Source organism: Glycine max, chromosome 19, assembly GCF_000004515.6.
Source record: "Glycine max cultivar Williams 82 chromosome 19, Glycine_max_v4.0, whole genome shotgun sequence".
Classification (NCBI taxonomy): domain Eukaryota; kingdom Viridiplantae; phylum Streptophyta; class Magnoliopsida; order Fabales; family Fabaceae; genus Glycine; species Glycine max.
This window is the reverse complement of record NC_038255.2, coordinates 39,508,205-39,523,246: the sequence shown is the minus strand read 5'-3', so window position 1 is coordinate 39,523,246 and position 15,042 is coordinate 39,508,205. Positions and strand designations below refer to the sequence as shown.

The following is a 15,042-nucleotide window of genomic DNA, read 5'->3' as shown; positions in this document are numbered from 1 at the left end:
TTGCTTTACCAAAATGCCAGAAGGGCATTTCCAGAGCTTCAAAGCAGCTCCAAAAAATAAGGGATGACTTTGTCTCTGAGCACCAGTAAACACAACACAGACAGCAGGAGAAATTCAAACTAGTTACATGAGGCCTATGAATCTATAAAACATCATTTGTATCAACCCTATTAAGCACCTTGGTTCAAACAAAAGTATGTTCCTTAATAGGGGCATTGCCTAGCAAATAACTTAGATATATTGAAATTTTAAACAAATGGATTATGAAACAGAATCTGAAAGAAAAGTTAACATGACAGGTATAGGAACCATAAGAATAGAAGGATCAAATATTTTTAAATTTCAACAATAAATTCCAAATGAATCATCATCATCATCAAGATCTTCAAGCTTAAGAAATTAATAATTTTATACTAAGTTATTGACATACTTCTGCAGCACTGTCAAGATTTGCTGAGTCTGATCCCTTGGGATTTCCAAATGGACGAATTTCATTTTCACGACCTCGCCATACAGGTGACTTCAATGATGGTTCTCGTGATTGCATCCAATTCAAGTTGCCCTGCACAAATTTGTGGCAATTTTATAAATCCATCAAAAGTCAAATTGTATAGAAATAATTCAAATGCCAAAAGAAAACTCAACCTGTATGGTGTTGATCTCTCCATTATGACCAAGAAGCCTCATCGGTTGTGCTAGAGGCCATCTGGGACTAGTATTTGTGCTATACCTTCGATGATAAATGGCAAAAGGGGACTTATAAAGATCATTTTGGAGGTCAGAATAAAATAACCCAAGCACTTCTGAGCGAAGCATCCCCTTGTAAATTATGGTTTGATTGGATAAAGAACAGAAATAAAGCTCATTTCCCCAACTTTCTGAGCTTACTGCTTTTTCAATCAATTTCCGACAGATGTACAGTTCTCGTTCAATGTCATCAACATTTTCTTCTTTCACAATCTTAACAAATACCTGCTGTATATTGGGCATGGTCTCCTTCGCATAAAAACCTACTACAGAAGTATTTACAGGGACAGGCCTCCAACCAAGAACCTCAAGACCTTCTTGCCGAAAAATATTTACAATAACTAAACAAAAAAATTAAAATACATGTCAGAATACAAACTGCTGTATTAGAGTGCAAAATTCACTTTGGCCCATTTAAGAGAATGTAAGCTAAGCCAATAAATCACAGTTGATCATTTATCATGCACACAAAATACTTATAAAGACAAGATACTACACTATAGTGTTACAGAAGTGTGTTTGCATGGCCATATACAAATTTATTTTTCTTCAAAGAACTAACAACAAGAAAGAAGGAAAACGAAGTCCTAACAGAATTACCAATAGAGAAAAAGAACAAATAGGGAAAATATAGACATCCCTAAACTTTATCCCATTTTGAAATAGCTTCCGTGAACATTTGAATCCAAATGAGAGTTTCCTAAATTTTCTGAAATCTTCAAATAGATCCTTATTTCCTGAAATAGTTCATTACATGATTTGTACATAGCCTTTAATTTTAATATATATGGAATCGAGCATTTGCCCACATCACTTTTTAAAAACATTACCCCTTTAAACTCAACTTTTTAATTATCAGAACTTATATTAGGCTCATATTTCATGTTTATTCTATAAAAAGGAAGCCATGGACTTGGGCAATAAATAACGGGGCAAAAAGGGAGTATCATGTGCCCCTCCCCCAACCAATTCTTCTTGTAAAACCTTTTTGTTCCTCCTTTCGTACACTTCCAGGCCTTTATATCGAGACTCGTTATCCTTCTCTTGCCCTCCTTTCCATTTCCCACTATACACATGCATATGGGCCTATCACAAACACTTCAGGTATATTTTTATTTTATTGCAAATCATTGGAAACAATAGCCTTAATACCAAGGGATAATTAAGAACCTCCCTTGAGAATAGCAGTAATTACATTTAGACCCTACTTAATTTAGAGATATATTTGCTTCCCTTATTTTATATATTATTCTTATGTTTTAACACAGTAACAACCTTTACATGGAAAGGCTAACATCAGTTTGAAATAAAAAAGATGAATTAATTGAATGTCACAGAGAGAGAGAGAGTGGATCACCGTGAGAAACAGAAGGGGAGGGAAACTGAGAGTAGAACCACCAACTGATAGAGTGGATCCCAGACAAGACTACAAGGGAAATGGGTTTGGACAGCATGTCAACTACCAACAATCAAACTGGAGGAACAGAACAGACATCACCTCATACTACTTTACTAGGTTCCCTGACGAAGCAACGGAGAAGGAGCTCTGGACCCAGTTCAAAAAATGGGGGGATGTAAGGGTGGTTTTCGTGTCTAAGCAGAGAAACAAGAGAGGACGGAGGTATGGGTTCGTGAGATTCAAAGGAGTGTCTGACGAGAAAAGACTAGAAAGGCAGCTTGATAATATCATCATCGGAGGCATGAAGATGTACGTGAACATACCAAAATACAGGAGAGTAAACAGGACACACAGTAGTTCCATAGTCAACCACGGCAGGCAGGGGCAAGGCCAAAAAGAGAACGACAGAATAGCTGCAGCTCAAAGTATAGCACCACACAACATTGCACCCAAAAGGACATATGCAGAGATACTGGCCACAAGCACAGAGAAGGTAGGACAGAGAAGGAACTTTTCCACTACTCAAGTTAGTTACGGGGGATCACACTCATCGGTCCAACTTGACATTCCGGTGGGGGAGAAAAACTGGTACACAGATGCATAGGTGGGAAGGCTGAAGAAACAAGAGATGTTTGAAAGAGTTGAAGATGAAATCTTTTGGACCTTAGGGTCAGATGTGATGCCCAAGTACTTAGGAGATGACATGGTCATCCTACTGGGCCTGTCGGACATGAAAGCAGAAGTGATGATCAAGGAAGAAATCGACAAGGGCTCATCTCTATTTTACTCCCTAGAGAAATGGAAGCCGAAGATGAGACCGGAAAATAGGCTGGTATGGATTCATTGTTGGGGCATACCATTAGCTGCATGGGAAATCGGGTACATTCGAAAGATTGTGGCAGCAATGGGCGATTTGGTGGATGTCGATGATGATGTAGAAGAAATGCGGAGACTCGATAGGGCTAGGGTTCTTATCAGAACCCCATGGAAACTGGTAATTCATCACTCAGTAGCAGTACATATTGGAGACGAGACCCACACAGTGTACTTGGTGGAAGAGAATGCGAACAAAGAAGGAATGTACGTGCGCCATCGCCGGAGCACAATCGGGTCATCTGAAGAAATTTTGTCTGATGACAGCGACCCCGATACACCATTCTCAAGATTGAGCGTCCTCTCGCCGGGGATAATCGCCGACGAACACACTGGCGGTCACTCAGTCCGCTGGATCGAGAAGGTACCCAATGACGGTCAAGGGAGCGAAGATCCAACGGTTAAAGACCAGGGCAGCAGGGCACACTACTCAATTACTGAGTTGTGCATGCCAGACAGAGTACGGCGCAACCAATTAGAGAGCGCAGCTGAGCCTAGGCCGGAAGTATCTGTAGGTTACGACAAAATGAAAATGAGTAACGATCAAAAAACTAACAAGCTCGAAACCGAGAAGAAACTTGTTGTCAAAAAGTCAAAGGGGAGCATGGAGAGTAAAGTGGAGGAACAGACAAAGGACATAGCCCAGGGCCAAAAGGAGGTAGGCATCAAATGCCTCAACAGGAAACAGCAACACCCGCTCAAACTTAAACTTCCTCTTGACCCAAATGTGGAACCTGCTGGACCCAATAACAAAATGGGCCTTGCTAACAACGCACCCGTAGAAGACTCACAAGGCCCTTGCACTGAGTATACGGGCCTCACTAGCAACACACATGGACAAAAGTCACAAGACCTTTGCACTAACTATCACCAGCACCTAGTGGAAAACGGAAGCGCTTAGAAAGTGTATTCTAGGGGTAGGGGTGTAGAAAGAAGGAGGCCCAAATTCGCAGCTTAGCCACCCTACATGAAGAAAAACCAACTTCAGACGAAATGAGGCCACAGGCTCCAACGGAACTGGAAACAGCAAACCACAATAACGAAGGACAAAATATCCCAATGGACTCAGGCCCAAGGGAGCTCAAGACACACCCAGAAAAAAGAAAGACATCACAAAGCAGGATTCAATGTAACACCCACATACGCGATGAGGCCATAGCTCAATGGGAAGTGGCTAAAGACCTGGGGATGACATCCGGGAAAGAGCAATCAGAAATCATTGACAAAATCACATCAATGGAGATCAGAGGCAGGAAGGAAGCAGAAGTATTGGGAAAGAGAACCAACTCATCATGAATATTATATCATATAACATCAGAGGGCTAGGGAGAGGGGTGAAGTGGATAGCAATTAGAAGATTGGTAACAAAACACCAAACTGACATGTTGTGTATTCAGGAGACCAAGCGAGAACAGATAGACAAGGCTATATGTCAAGCTTTGTGGGGGGACACTGACTTGAGCTGGAAATACAGCCGGCAACAAATACAGCTGGCGGACTGCTGTGTATATGGAATGAGAAGGTATTTAAAGTGGAGAGGAGGGTCACTGGTAGGGGCTTCATTCTACTGGAGGGTGTGTGGACTCAAGAGATGCAAAAAATATTCATTGTGAACTTATATGCATCATGTGATGTTGTTGGCAAGCTAGCACTATGGGAATCTATCAGGCAGCTTAAGAATCTTCAACCTGGTGGATTTTGGTGTATCTTGAGAGACATTAACAGCATTAGGCATCCATCCGAGAGAGTGTGCACGACTCAGAGGGAGGGGGATCTCAATAGCATCTTAGAGTTTAATGATTGGCTATCAGACTTAGCAGTAGAAGAAGTGGCATGCGTAGACAGAAAATTTACATGGATCAGACCAAATGGGGCTGCAAAGAGCAAACTGGATAGGTTCTTCGTCTCTGATGACTAGGCATCTAAATGGCCAGACAGCACACAATTCATTTTGGACAGAGATTTTTCGGACCATTGTCCCATCCTGCTTAGAGCCAAAACCGTCAATTGGGGACCCAAACCTTTTAGGGTTCTTGATTGCTGGTTGAAGGACAAGACATTCCAAAATTTAGTCAAGGAAACCTGGACAAACACACAACCAAGGGGTTGGGGGGGCTACTCGCTGAAAGAAAAGATCAAGACACTCAAGCAAAGGATGAAGCATTGGAACAAAGAGCACTTTGGAGACACGTTTAACAGGGTACAACAGATTCAGAACGAGCTAAATAACCTGGAAACAGGCAGCAATGACAGACAAATGTCACCCCAAGAATTGGCAGCCCGTAAGAAGCTACAGGAGGACTTGTGGACAGCTACACAAGCACATGAGTCCTTGCTGAGACAAAAGGCAAGAACAAAATGGATCAAGGAGGGGGATTGCAATTCAAGATACTTTCACAAGCTCATGAACTATAACTGTAGGAATAATGCAGTCAAAGGTGTGCTGATTGAAGGGTCACGGGTTGAGGAACCAACCAGAGTGAAAGAGGAAGTCTGCAACTTCTTCCAGATCAGATTCAGCGAACCCGATTATGGCAGACCAAAAATTAATGGGACCAGATTTCGAGGTATCGGACAGCAGCAAAATGAATGGTTGGTGGGACGTTTCCAGGAGGATGAAATAAAGTCAGCTGTATGGGATTGTGGGAGTGAGAAAAGCCCAGGACCTGACGGTTTAAATTTCAAATTCATCAAGCACTTTTAGGAGTTACTAAAACCCGATATCACCTGGTTCCTTGACGAATTCCATGTCAACGGCATCTTTCCAAAGGGCTGCAATGCTTCATTCATTGCCCTAATCCCCAAGGTGAAAGACCCACAATCTCTCAACGAATATAGACCTATTTCACTAATAGGTTGTGTTTATAAGATTGTGGCCAAGTTATTGGCAAACAGATTGAAAAAAGTGCTGCCGGACATAATTGATGAGAGACAAACTGCATTCATAAAGGGTAGGCATTTGTTGCATGGCGTGTTGATTGCTAATGAAGTAGTGGAGGAGGCAAAACGATGCAAAAAACCTTGCTTGGTGTATAAGGTAGATTATGAAAAAGCCTACGATTCTGTCTCATGGGAGTTCCTAAATTATATGATGACAAGATTAGGCTTCTACCCCAAATGGTTACAGTGGATCAGAGCAGTGTTGTTAAATGACGGCCATGGCGGTTTTTCGAAAAAACGCCACCGAATAGCGGTGGCGTGGCGGGTTTGGGATGGCGGCGCCATGGCGACCGCCATAGCCATGGCGATCGTGGCGGTTATGGCGGGGTGGCGGAAAATGGCGTCCCTCCCGCACCCCACACGCGCACCCAGCCGCGACACCCGCAGCCGCACGCGCACGCAGCCGCGATGACCTCCGGCAGCGACGCACCGGCACAAACGGCGGCGACGAGCTCCGGCAGCGACGCATCTGTCACGAACGGCGGCCTGCAGCAAGGAGTTCTCGCGGAGAAGACGAAGCTGCTGTCGCGAAGAAGAAGAAGGCGTCGCGAAGAAGAAGGCGTAGGTTTTAGTTTTATTTTTGCTGTTTGACACCCCCTGTTTTCTGTCTGCAGCTTTTTTTTTCCTTTTGCTATTTGACACCCCTTTTTACTTTTAACAGTCCCATTTTTTTTTCGTATTTGACACCACAATTTTTTTTTCTGTTCAGTCCTCTTTTAAATGGCTGAGTTTATTTGAACTCTTTAATGAGTTTATTTGGTGTTGGTACTTGATTATTGTATGAACTCATGAAACTTTTTTAGTTTATTTGAATGCAATCCTTTGTTTTTTTCAATTTCAATGAGTTTATATATAAGTTTTTTTTTTTTTTTTGGTCCGCCATGACATCCGCCATTTTCCGCTACACCATCCGCCATATTTTTATGGAGGATTTTTTACTTTCCGCCATGAACCGCCATCCGCCATTAACAACATTGGATCAGAGGCTGCCTCCATTCAGCATCAGTGTCTATTTTGGTTAATGAAAGCCCTATTAACGAATTCTCCCCACAAAGAGGCCTCCGACAAGGCGATCCCCTCGCACCACTGTTGTTTAACATTGTTGCAGAAGGTCTAACTGGTTTGATGAGAGAAGCTGTGGACAGAAAGCGGTTTAATAGCTTCCTAGTGGGGAAAAATAAGGAGCCAGTTAGTATTTTACAATATGCCGATGATACTATTTTCTTCGAAGAGGCTACAATGGAAAATATGAAGGTTATAAAAACAATCCTCAGATGCTTTGAGTTAGCTTCTGGACTCAAAATCAATTTTGCAGAAAGTCGATTTGGGGCAATTTGGAAACCAGACCATTGGTGTAAGGAGGCTGCCGAGTTCCTAAACTGCAGCATGCTGTCTATGCCTTTTTCCTATCTTGGTATCCCGATTGAGGCAAATCCAAGATGTAGGGAGATCTAGGATCCTATCATTAGGAAGTGTGAGACAAAACTAGCTAGATGGAAACAAAGACACATTTCCTTGGGAGGGAGAGTCACTCTGATTAATGCAATCTTAACAGCGCTTCCAATTTACTTCTTTTCATTTTTCAGGGCACCTAGCAAAGTAGTACAGAAGCTAGTCAATATTCAGCGCAAATTCCTATGGGGTGGAGGCTCGGAGCAAAGGAGGATCGCATGGGTCAAGTGGGAAACTGTATGTCTCCCTAAGGAGAAAGGAGGATTAGGTATAAAAGACTTGAGGAAGTTCAACACAGCATTGCTTGGAAAGTGGAGATGGGATTTGTTTCAACAAAATGGACAGATGTGGACCAGAATACTGAATTCAAAGTATGGCGAGTGGAGAAATCTAGATGATGAAAGAAAAAACAGATTTCACTCTCATTGGTGGAAGGACCTAAGGCACCTCAACCAATAGGAGGAGTTAACAGTACTTAAAAAGCAAATAGAATGGAGGGTGGGATGTGGAGACAAAATCAGATTTTGGGAGGACAAATGGACTGTTGGGGACAGACCACTAATGAAAAAATTTCCTACTCTGTACCAAATTTCCAATCAACAACAGCAAACTATCAGCCTCATGGAAGTCACAAAGATGAAGGTTGGGAATGGAGCTTCAATTGAAGGAGAAATTTATTTGATAGTGAAGCTACAACGGCTGCAGAATTTCTAGAGGAAATCGGATTGTCAACAATACAACAGCATGAAGCAGACTCATGGACTTGGAAGGCAGATCCGAGTGGAAACTATTCAACAAAAACTGCGTACGAGCTACTGCAGGAGGCAATAAGGGGGGACAATGAGGATGGAATTTTTGTGCAATTGTGGAAACTTAAGATACCGCCTAAGGCACCGGTGTTTACATGGAGACTCATCAACGATCGATTACCAACGAAGGTGAATTTGAGAAGGAGACAAGTGGAGATAAGTGATTCGTTGTGCCCATTGTGCAACAACTCGGAGGAGGATGCAGCACACCTATTCTTCAACTGCAACAAGACCCTCCCCTTTTGGTGGGAGTCACTGTCATGGGTGAAAACAGTGGGTGCTTTCCCAAAAGACCAGAGGGAACATTTCCTGCAACACAACAGTGGGAACGCTGCTGGGACTAAAGCTACAAGATGGAGGTGTTGGTGGATAGCCCTTACACGGACCATATGGCAACATAGAAATAAGCTGGTGTTTGAAAACCAAACATTCAGTGCAAGCAAAGTGATGGATGATGCACTTCTCCTAATCTGGTCATGGCTTACAGTTATGGAGAAAGATTTTGAATTACATTTTAATCACTGGTCTTCTAATTTGAAAGATGCTTTTGGGTAATTAGGAAAGGAGGGTAGATGCTGGGATCTCTTTTAATAGGTGCAGCATATATATAATGCTGGTATTGGGTGTAGCTGGTCCCTAATATAAATTGTTAGGACCACATTTGGAACTAGCTGTGTACCCAATCCATATATGTATCTATAGTACCTCTGGTACTCTTCTTATAAATTACATAAGTATTTTTGCTGAGCAAAAAAAAAAAAAGTAACACCCTTTACTTTTAAAAAATTAGACTCCCCCCCCCCCCCCCCCTTATTTTTGGTGTATAAACCATATACATGATACCTTTAAAAGTAACAAAGTAAGGAAAGTGTAAGATAGGTAGGTGTAATTTGACTAATTTCTAAAACAAGCAGGGTTTAGGTGTAATTATTGCTAACCTCAAGGGAGGTCTCTAATAAGTAATTGCCTCTAATAGAATGATTTACTTTTAATTTGTAGACCCGTAACTGCTTTATATCCTAACGAGGGAGTAATGGCCAGATCAAGCTCCAAAAATGGCTCTAATATGTACTTCCATTGTTAAGAAGCTTCCATTCTTTGAAAAAACTTAGGCTTTTTAAGTCAATATTAGGTTTGTCTCAAGGATATCCAGCAGTTCTTGTGCATTAATTTCTAAGGTTTTTCAATTGTATATAGTTGGAAGTTGGAATAGAATTTATCTAAGAAAGGTTGCATTTAATAAGTATCATGTTGAGAGTTTCATCATTTGAAATGGTTTTGATATGAATTATGATTATAACTGATTTTATGATTTATATTTTGGGGGGATCCATGCTAAAATGCCATAGCCAAAGGTTACTGCACAGTATCACACATAATAAACACAAGGTTTAAGACAAATACATCTTTAACAATGGAAAAAAAAAAGATCCTAGAGAAATTCAGTTCCTCTTCATTACAGAAATGATATTGAAATACAAAGTTACACGAAGTGAAGAGACATCAAATAGCATATACTGTACTACACAAGCTATGATAGCAACAACAACAAAGATTTTATAATGTACGTAATCTTATCATTTGTTTTCTTCAATGTCTTAATTGAAACATATGCTTCAACTACAAGTTCTACAAAGCTTGTGGTTCATAGACTTGGATGGCATGTGAATAACTAAGCAAATTAGAGAATAGCATACAGGAAATGAGAAATAAGAAAAAATCCCTTACATAAAAGGGGGAGAGCATCATGCAGCATGTAATATGCAACAGGAATTGTTAGAGTATACTGTATCAGTAGTTAGTTCAGTGCCAGGTTCAGGTACGCTGAGCTGGCAAAAGTCTGTTGTATCAAGTTAGTTAAGTTATTGTTGTAGTCAATTAGTTAGGTTTCTAACTAAACTAAGTGTAAGTATAAATAGGAAAACTCTGTATCTCTGAATCTAATGAATTATACTAAAACTCTTCAGGCTCCATCAACCAAATTTATCACAAACAATTAAACATGCTTATCTAAGGGAAACCACAAAAGACAGACATTATTGGAGCTCAACTAATCCTCAACATTCAAAACAAGAACACTATTACCTTTCTTCGCCTCATTGAGAAGTTGTGCCTCTTTGGGTAAGAAAACCATTCCAACACCAGTGTGCAACTTATCAAAGGAAGCAATCCCTTGCGTGTTGGCCCAATTGTCAAATAGTTCCCACGGAACTCCGGTCATCAGCCCTGAACCATCACCAGAGTCATTATCTGCTCCACAGCCACCACGATGTTCCATACAACTTAAAGCATTTAAAGCATCCTTGACAATCTCATGTGATTCCTTATTCTCCAAATTGGCAATGAATCCAACCCCACAGGCTCCTCTTTCTGATATTATGTCCTCCAAGTTTGCAACCTGGGCAACAAGTGACTGGAATGTTACATGTAGATTACATGCCACAATATTGAACAGCTGATTAGCAAAGCATTTGAGAAACAATGCTCTAAAATAACTCAGGCCCCACAATGGTGAGAATCTTGTGCATCGGGCCACAGAAACCCTTTAAATTAATTGCAAATCAAACTGAAATACACAAGAAAAATATGCAAAATTCATTCTTCATTCAAGTTTATTTAGGATTTATGAAGTTTCATAGAGTAGTTAAATAAAATTCATACTTAAACCAGATGATACATGTTCAGCTGTTCATTTGCTAAAGCATCATTTAGAGTGGACCAACATCTGTTGGTTCAAGTGGGATTGGGAGAGCTTTATTCCCTTAAATGGGTCAACCAAACCAACTCGATTCAGATTAGTTGTGGTGCAATGTGGCTTCCAGATACCAAGGGTCTAATACTGAAAAACACATTGAAAACACAAACAAACAAACAAGGGTACATTCAACAGTACAACCAATTGCTACCAGTCTACATATGGATTGGATTATGACCTCCAAAGTCATTATGGAATTGTATATATTCATGAAGTGATGAAATGATACTCGCACTATGATACTTGTTCTGTTGAACATTTGCTAAAGCATCATTTAAACAAAATTGAAAGAACAAACAAAGGGGGAGGCTTAGAAAAGAACACTCGGTAGTTTGTTATCATTCTACATATGATATGATTATGTTCTCCAATACATTTCTAAAAAAATTGAATACAAAAAAAGTGCAATTGATAACCAGATATTGTAGAATTTATTCCTTAATAAGGTATGATAATTTTTATATAAAAAAATCATAATCGGTAAGCTCCAGGACCTGGCAGCTGCACTGGTGCCTTCTTCCCACATTATTGGAATTTCTTAAAAAAGCAACTTCATAGGGTGTTGGATAGTTTTAACCCAATGACAGGATATTCAACCACATGCATGAATCCGTTGCTATTAAAGGATATATCTAACGAAGTTAAGGATGAGGGTAATCAACCAATTAGTCATGTCAACAAGCTAGTCAGGTTGCAGAGGAATTTTTTATGGGGTGGGTCGTCTGAGCAAAACAAGATTGCTTGGATCCGATGGGATATGGTATGTCTACCAAAGGAAGAAGGAGGACTGGGAGTCAAGGACATCACCTCGTTTAATATATCATTGCTGGAAAAGTGAAAATGGGATTTGTTTCAGAATCAGGAGGAGACATGGACAAGGGTACTTGAATCAAAGTATGGTGGGTCGAGGAGTCTAGATGGAGCTCGGAGGGCCAGTATCGAATCCATATGGTGGAGGGATTTGAAGATGGTATCCCAACATCCTCATCAGGGACAGCAGTTGAACAGATCAACATTATGGAAGGTCGGGTGTGGGGAATAAGTTTAAATTTTGGGAGGATAAGTGGACAGGTGGAGACAGTCAATTATCATAGAAATACCCAAGGTTGTACACCATATCGGCTCACCAACATCATTTCATCCAGCAATTAGAAGCTTTCAATGAAGCAGGGTGGGAGTGGCAATTTCAGTGGAGTAGACCATTGTTTGATAGTGAGATAGAGATGACGGTCGCATTCATACAAGAAGTTGAAGGGTACAAAATCAGGTCCAACATTGATGATCAGTGGGTATGGGCGACAGAGTCAAGTGGCAGTTATTCGGCTAGGAATGCCTACAGAGTGATTAGAGAAGGTATATCAGAAGGGGAACAGGATGGACAGTTCAAGGAATTATGGAAGCTTAAGGTCCCATCGAAAGTGGCTACGTTCGCATGGAGGTTACTCAAAGACAGACTGCCAACCAGAGACAATTTGAGAAGGAAACGGGTTGAGTTGCAGGAATATTTGTGTCCTTTATGCAGGTCAACGGATGAGAGCGCAAGTCATTTATTCTTTCATTGTAGCAAGATTCTCCCTATATGGTGGGAATTGCTGTCTTGGGTGAATTTGGTGGGGGTTTTCCCACACCACCCAAGACAACATTTTCTTCAGCACATTCATGGAGTTTATGAAGGAATGCAGGCGAACAGATGAAAATGATGGTGGTTAGCACTGACTTGGACTATTTGGAAGCACAGAAATAGCATCATTTTCTCCAATGACACTTTCAATGCTCATAAAGTAATGGATGACGCAATGTTTCTAATATGGACATGGATCAGATACTTAGACAAGGATTTCACCTCTCATTACAATCAATGGTCTTCAAATCTCAAAATTGGTTTTCTTCGGACTCGAACATAGGAATCTATGCTACATTCCTGTACTATTATCTTTTTGTGGTCTCTTTCAGGCTTTGTAATCACAGTGCCTGTTTGTGAACCAGCTCCGAATTGTATTATCAAAACCTATACTGTTTAGTACCTCCGGTACTCACTAATGCATATATTATATTTTTGGCTGAGCAAAAAAAAAAAAAAAAAAACCAATTAGTCATGTAACTAGCTCATACAAACTGATCACCAGGGCCCTCTCTAGGTTATGATTGGGAAAGTTGGGGAGATTGTTTTTATATAAGATTATGGAATTGGCATTATATGGATAAATTGGTTTTCTAGTTCTTTGAACTAACTGCTAGATTTTTCATGACTGTGAACAGAGAGTCTGAGTCTTAATTCGGTAGGGGGAGCCTCTATCCCTTGCTTTCACCATGGTGACTGATGTTTCTTTACATGGATCCATTTAAGGTCATTCAATCAAGGACTTGGTCCCTTGCCTTAAGTTTACTGGTTAAACCATTCTCTTTCCAAAGAAAGACATAATCACTTTTGGAATGTCCTTTCCAACCTAAGTTCTCTGAAGCTATCTCTACGTAAAACATTCCTAAGTGCAGAGTGATTAAGACTTGGAAATTCTCTGTACAAAATCATTTCCCTGCCACCTAAATAGCCATAGCATTTTCCTTTATAAACTCCATTATTTATAGTGTAAATTACAGAGTAACATTTATATCAGAATGATCGTGAATAATCATGTCGGCGAAATGAACTCGTATCAAGTTCTTCACAACAATTCGTGATTTTCTCATTTTCATTTTAGCAAATTCACTATCTCGCGAGATTTTCTACGGTGTTGCGTTGACGCGATTAACACTAACGAAATCGGCAGAGAGCGATCACTTGTACCGTTCTATCGTCCGATCATCAATACGCAACAGAAAAACACTTAAAAAATGAAGAAGAAAAATGTTACGACGAAACCAAAACCAAAACCAAAACCAGACCTGCGGTTTGGAATCGGAAGAAGACGAAGCAGAGGAATTATGGAGGCGGTTGTCGGTGGAGCGGTCGAGGTGGAGAACGGATTTGACGGCGGAATGACGGAGCGGCGACGACAAGGGAAACGCCGTGAGTCTGCGAGTGCGGCGCTTGGGTTTGCGGCGGAGAGGTGCGAGGTCGAGGAGCACGTGAGCGTTGTGGAGGGAAGGGAATGGCTCGGCGAGGCGCAGCACGTGCGAAACGGAAGACACTGAGTGCAGCGCCATCATCGAGAGAGAGATGAGAGTGTGTGGAGAATAGAAATAGAATGGAGTGGGTGAGTGAGAATGAAGATAAAAGGGAGAAGAGGGAGAGGTCAGGAAGTGTCTGAGTCACACACACACCACCAAGTCTCACTTCACTCACTCGTCTTCATTTGTGGACACCCTGCACTACTCTTGGGTTTCTGCAATCTGTGTTCAGGTCCACGCTTACTCGATGCGTCCCGTACGGTGCGCGTGGGACCCATCTTAGATTCCAAGATTCCCGCCTTGTTGTAGGAACCTGATCATCATCACACGTACGCCACGCAGCCCCCAATAATGAATTTATGCCTTTTTGCTTTTCATCCCAACAAATTCAAATTCCTAATGGGGAGGTTTATTCCTCCTTCCGAGTTAGGATGCCTTCATATTCATTAGATTAGAGGTTAATGCCTAGTTTGGTAATAAATGGAAGAGAACTTAGAATAAATATTTAAATTAAAGTAGAAAAAAAATATGTGGGATTCACACCAATTTTTTTTAATTTTTTTTTCCTATTTAAACATAAGCAAACCACCTTTAAGTCATAAAGGTGTAGATTCAAATCAAGTTTTAGTAGGCATGACAAATAAACCCTCATCCATAGGGATTAATCTGCACTCGTCCTGAGTTTGATTGGAAACAATCGGGTTGATTATGATTGGGGTTGGGATCAAATTCAAATTTTTCCTGCTTGAGAAAATCTAGGACGGGGGCGAGATTGGATATTGTGATCCTCCCCTTGATACTAATATATATAAATTATGCAAACCCTAATATATTTTTCTCACAAGTCAAAGCATTGTGCATCCTCCTCATAAGTCACATCATTGTGCCTCTTTGTCTTATTTTCTCCTTCATCATGCTCTTTATTCCTCACCGACAAGTTAGTGACAACAATATCAATG

General features: G+C 40.9%; 1 protein-coding gene across 2 annotated transcripts in view; it reads right to left on the bottom strand.

Annotated features, from left to right (window-relative positions):
- The window catches only part of LOC100809299 (ferredoxin-dependent glutamate synthase, chloroplastic), a 39,019-nt gene extending 24,754 nt beyond the window's left edge, over positions 1 to 14,265 (bottom strand). The window contains exons 1-4 of one of the 2 annotated variants that reach the window (XM_041012524.1): positions 13,859 to 14,265; positions 10,306 to 10,618; positions 646 to 1,088; positions 431 to 562 (exon numbers count right to left, since the gene is read on the bottom strand). In XM_041012524.1, the coding sequence (XP_040868458.1) occupies positions 431 to 562; positions 646 to 1,088; positions 10,306 to 10,618; positions 13,859 to 14,122 (1,152 nt within the window). In that variant the 5' untranslated portion in view covers positions 14,123 to 14,265. Of the gene's footprint in view, positions 1 to 430; positions 563 to 645; positions 1,089 to 10,305; positions 10,634 to 13,858 lie in introns of both variants that reach the window. The other variant, XM_014771717.3, reaches the window with a different exon arrangement.
- Positions 14,266 to 15,042: the final 777 nt, after the last annotated feature.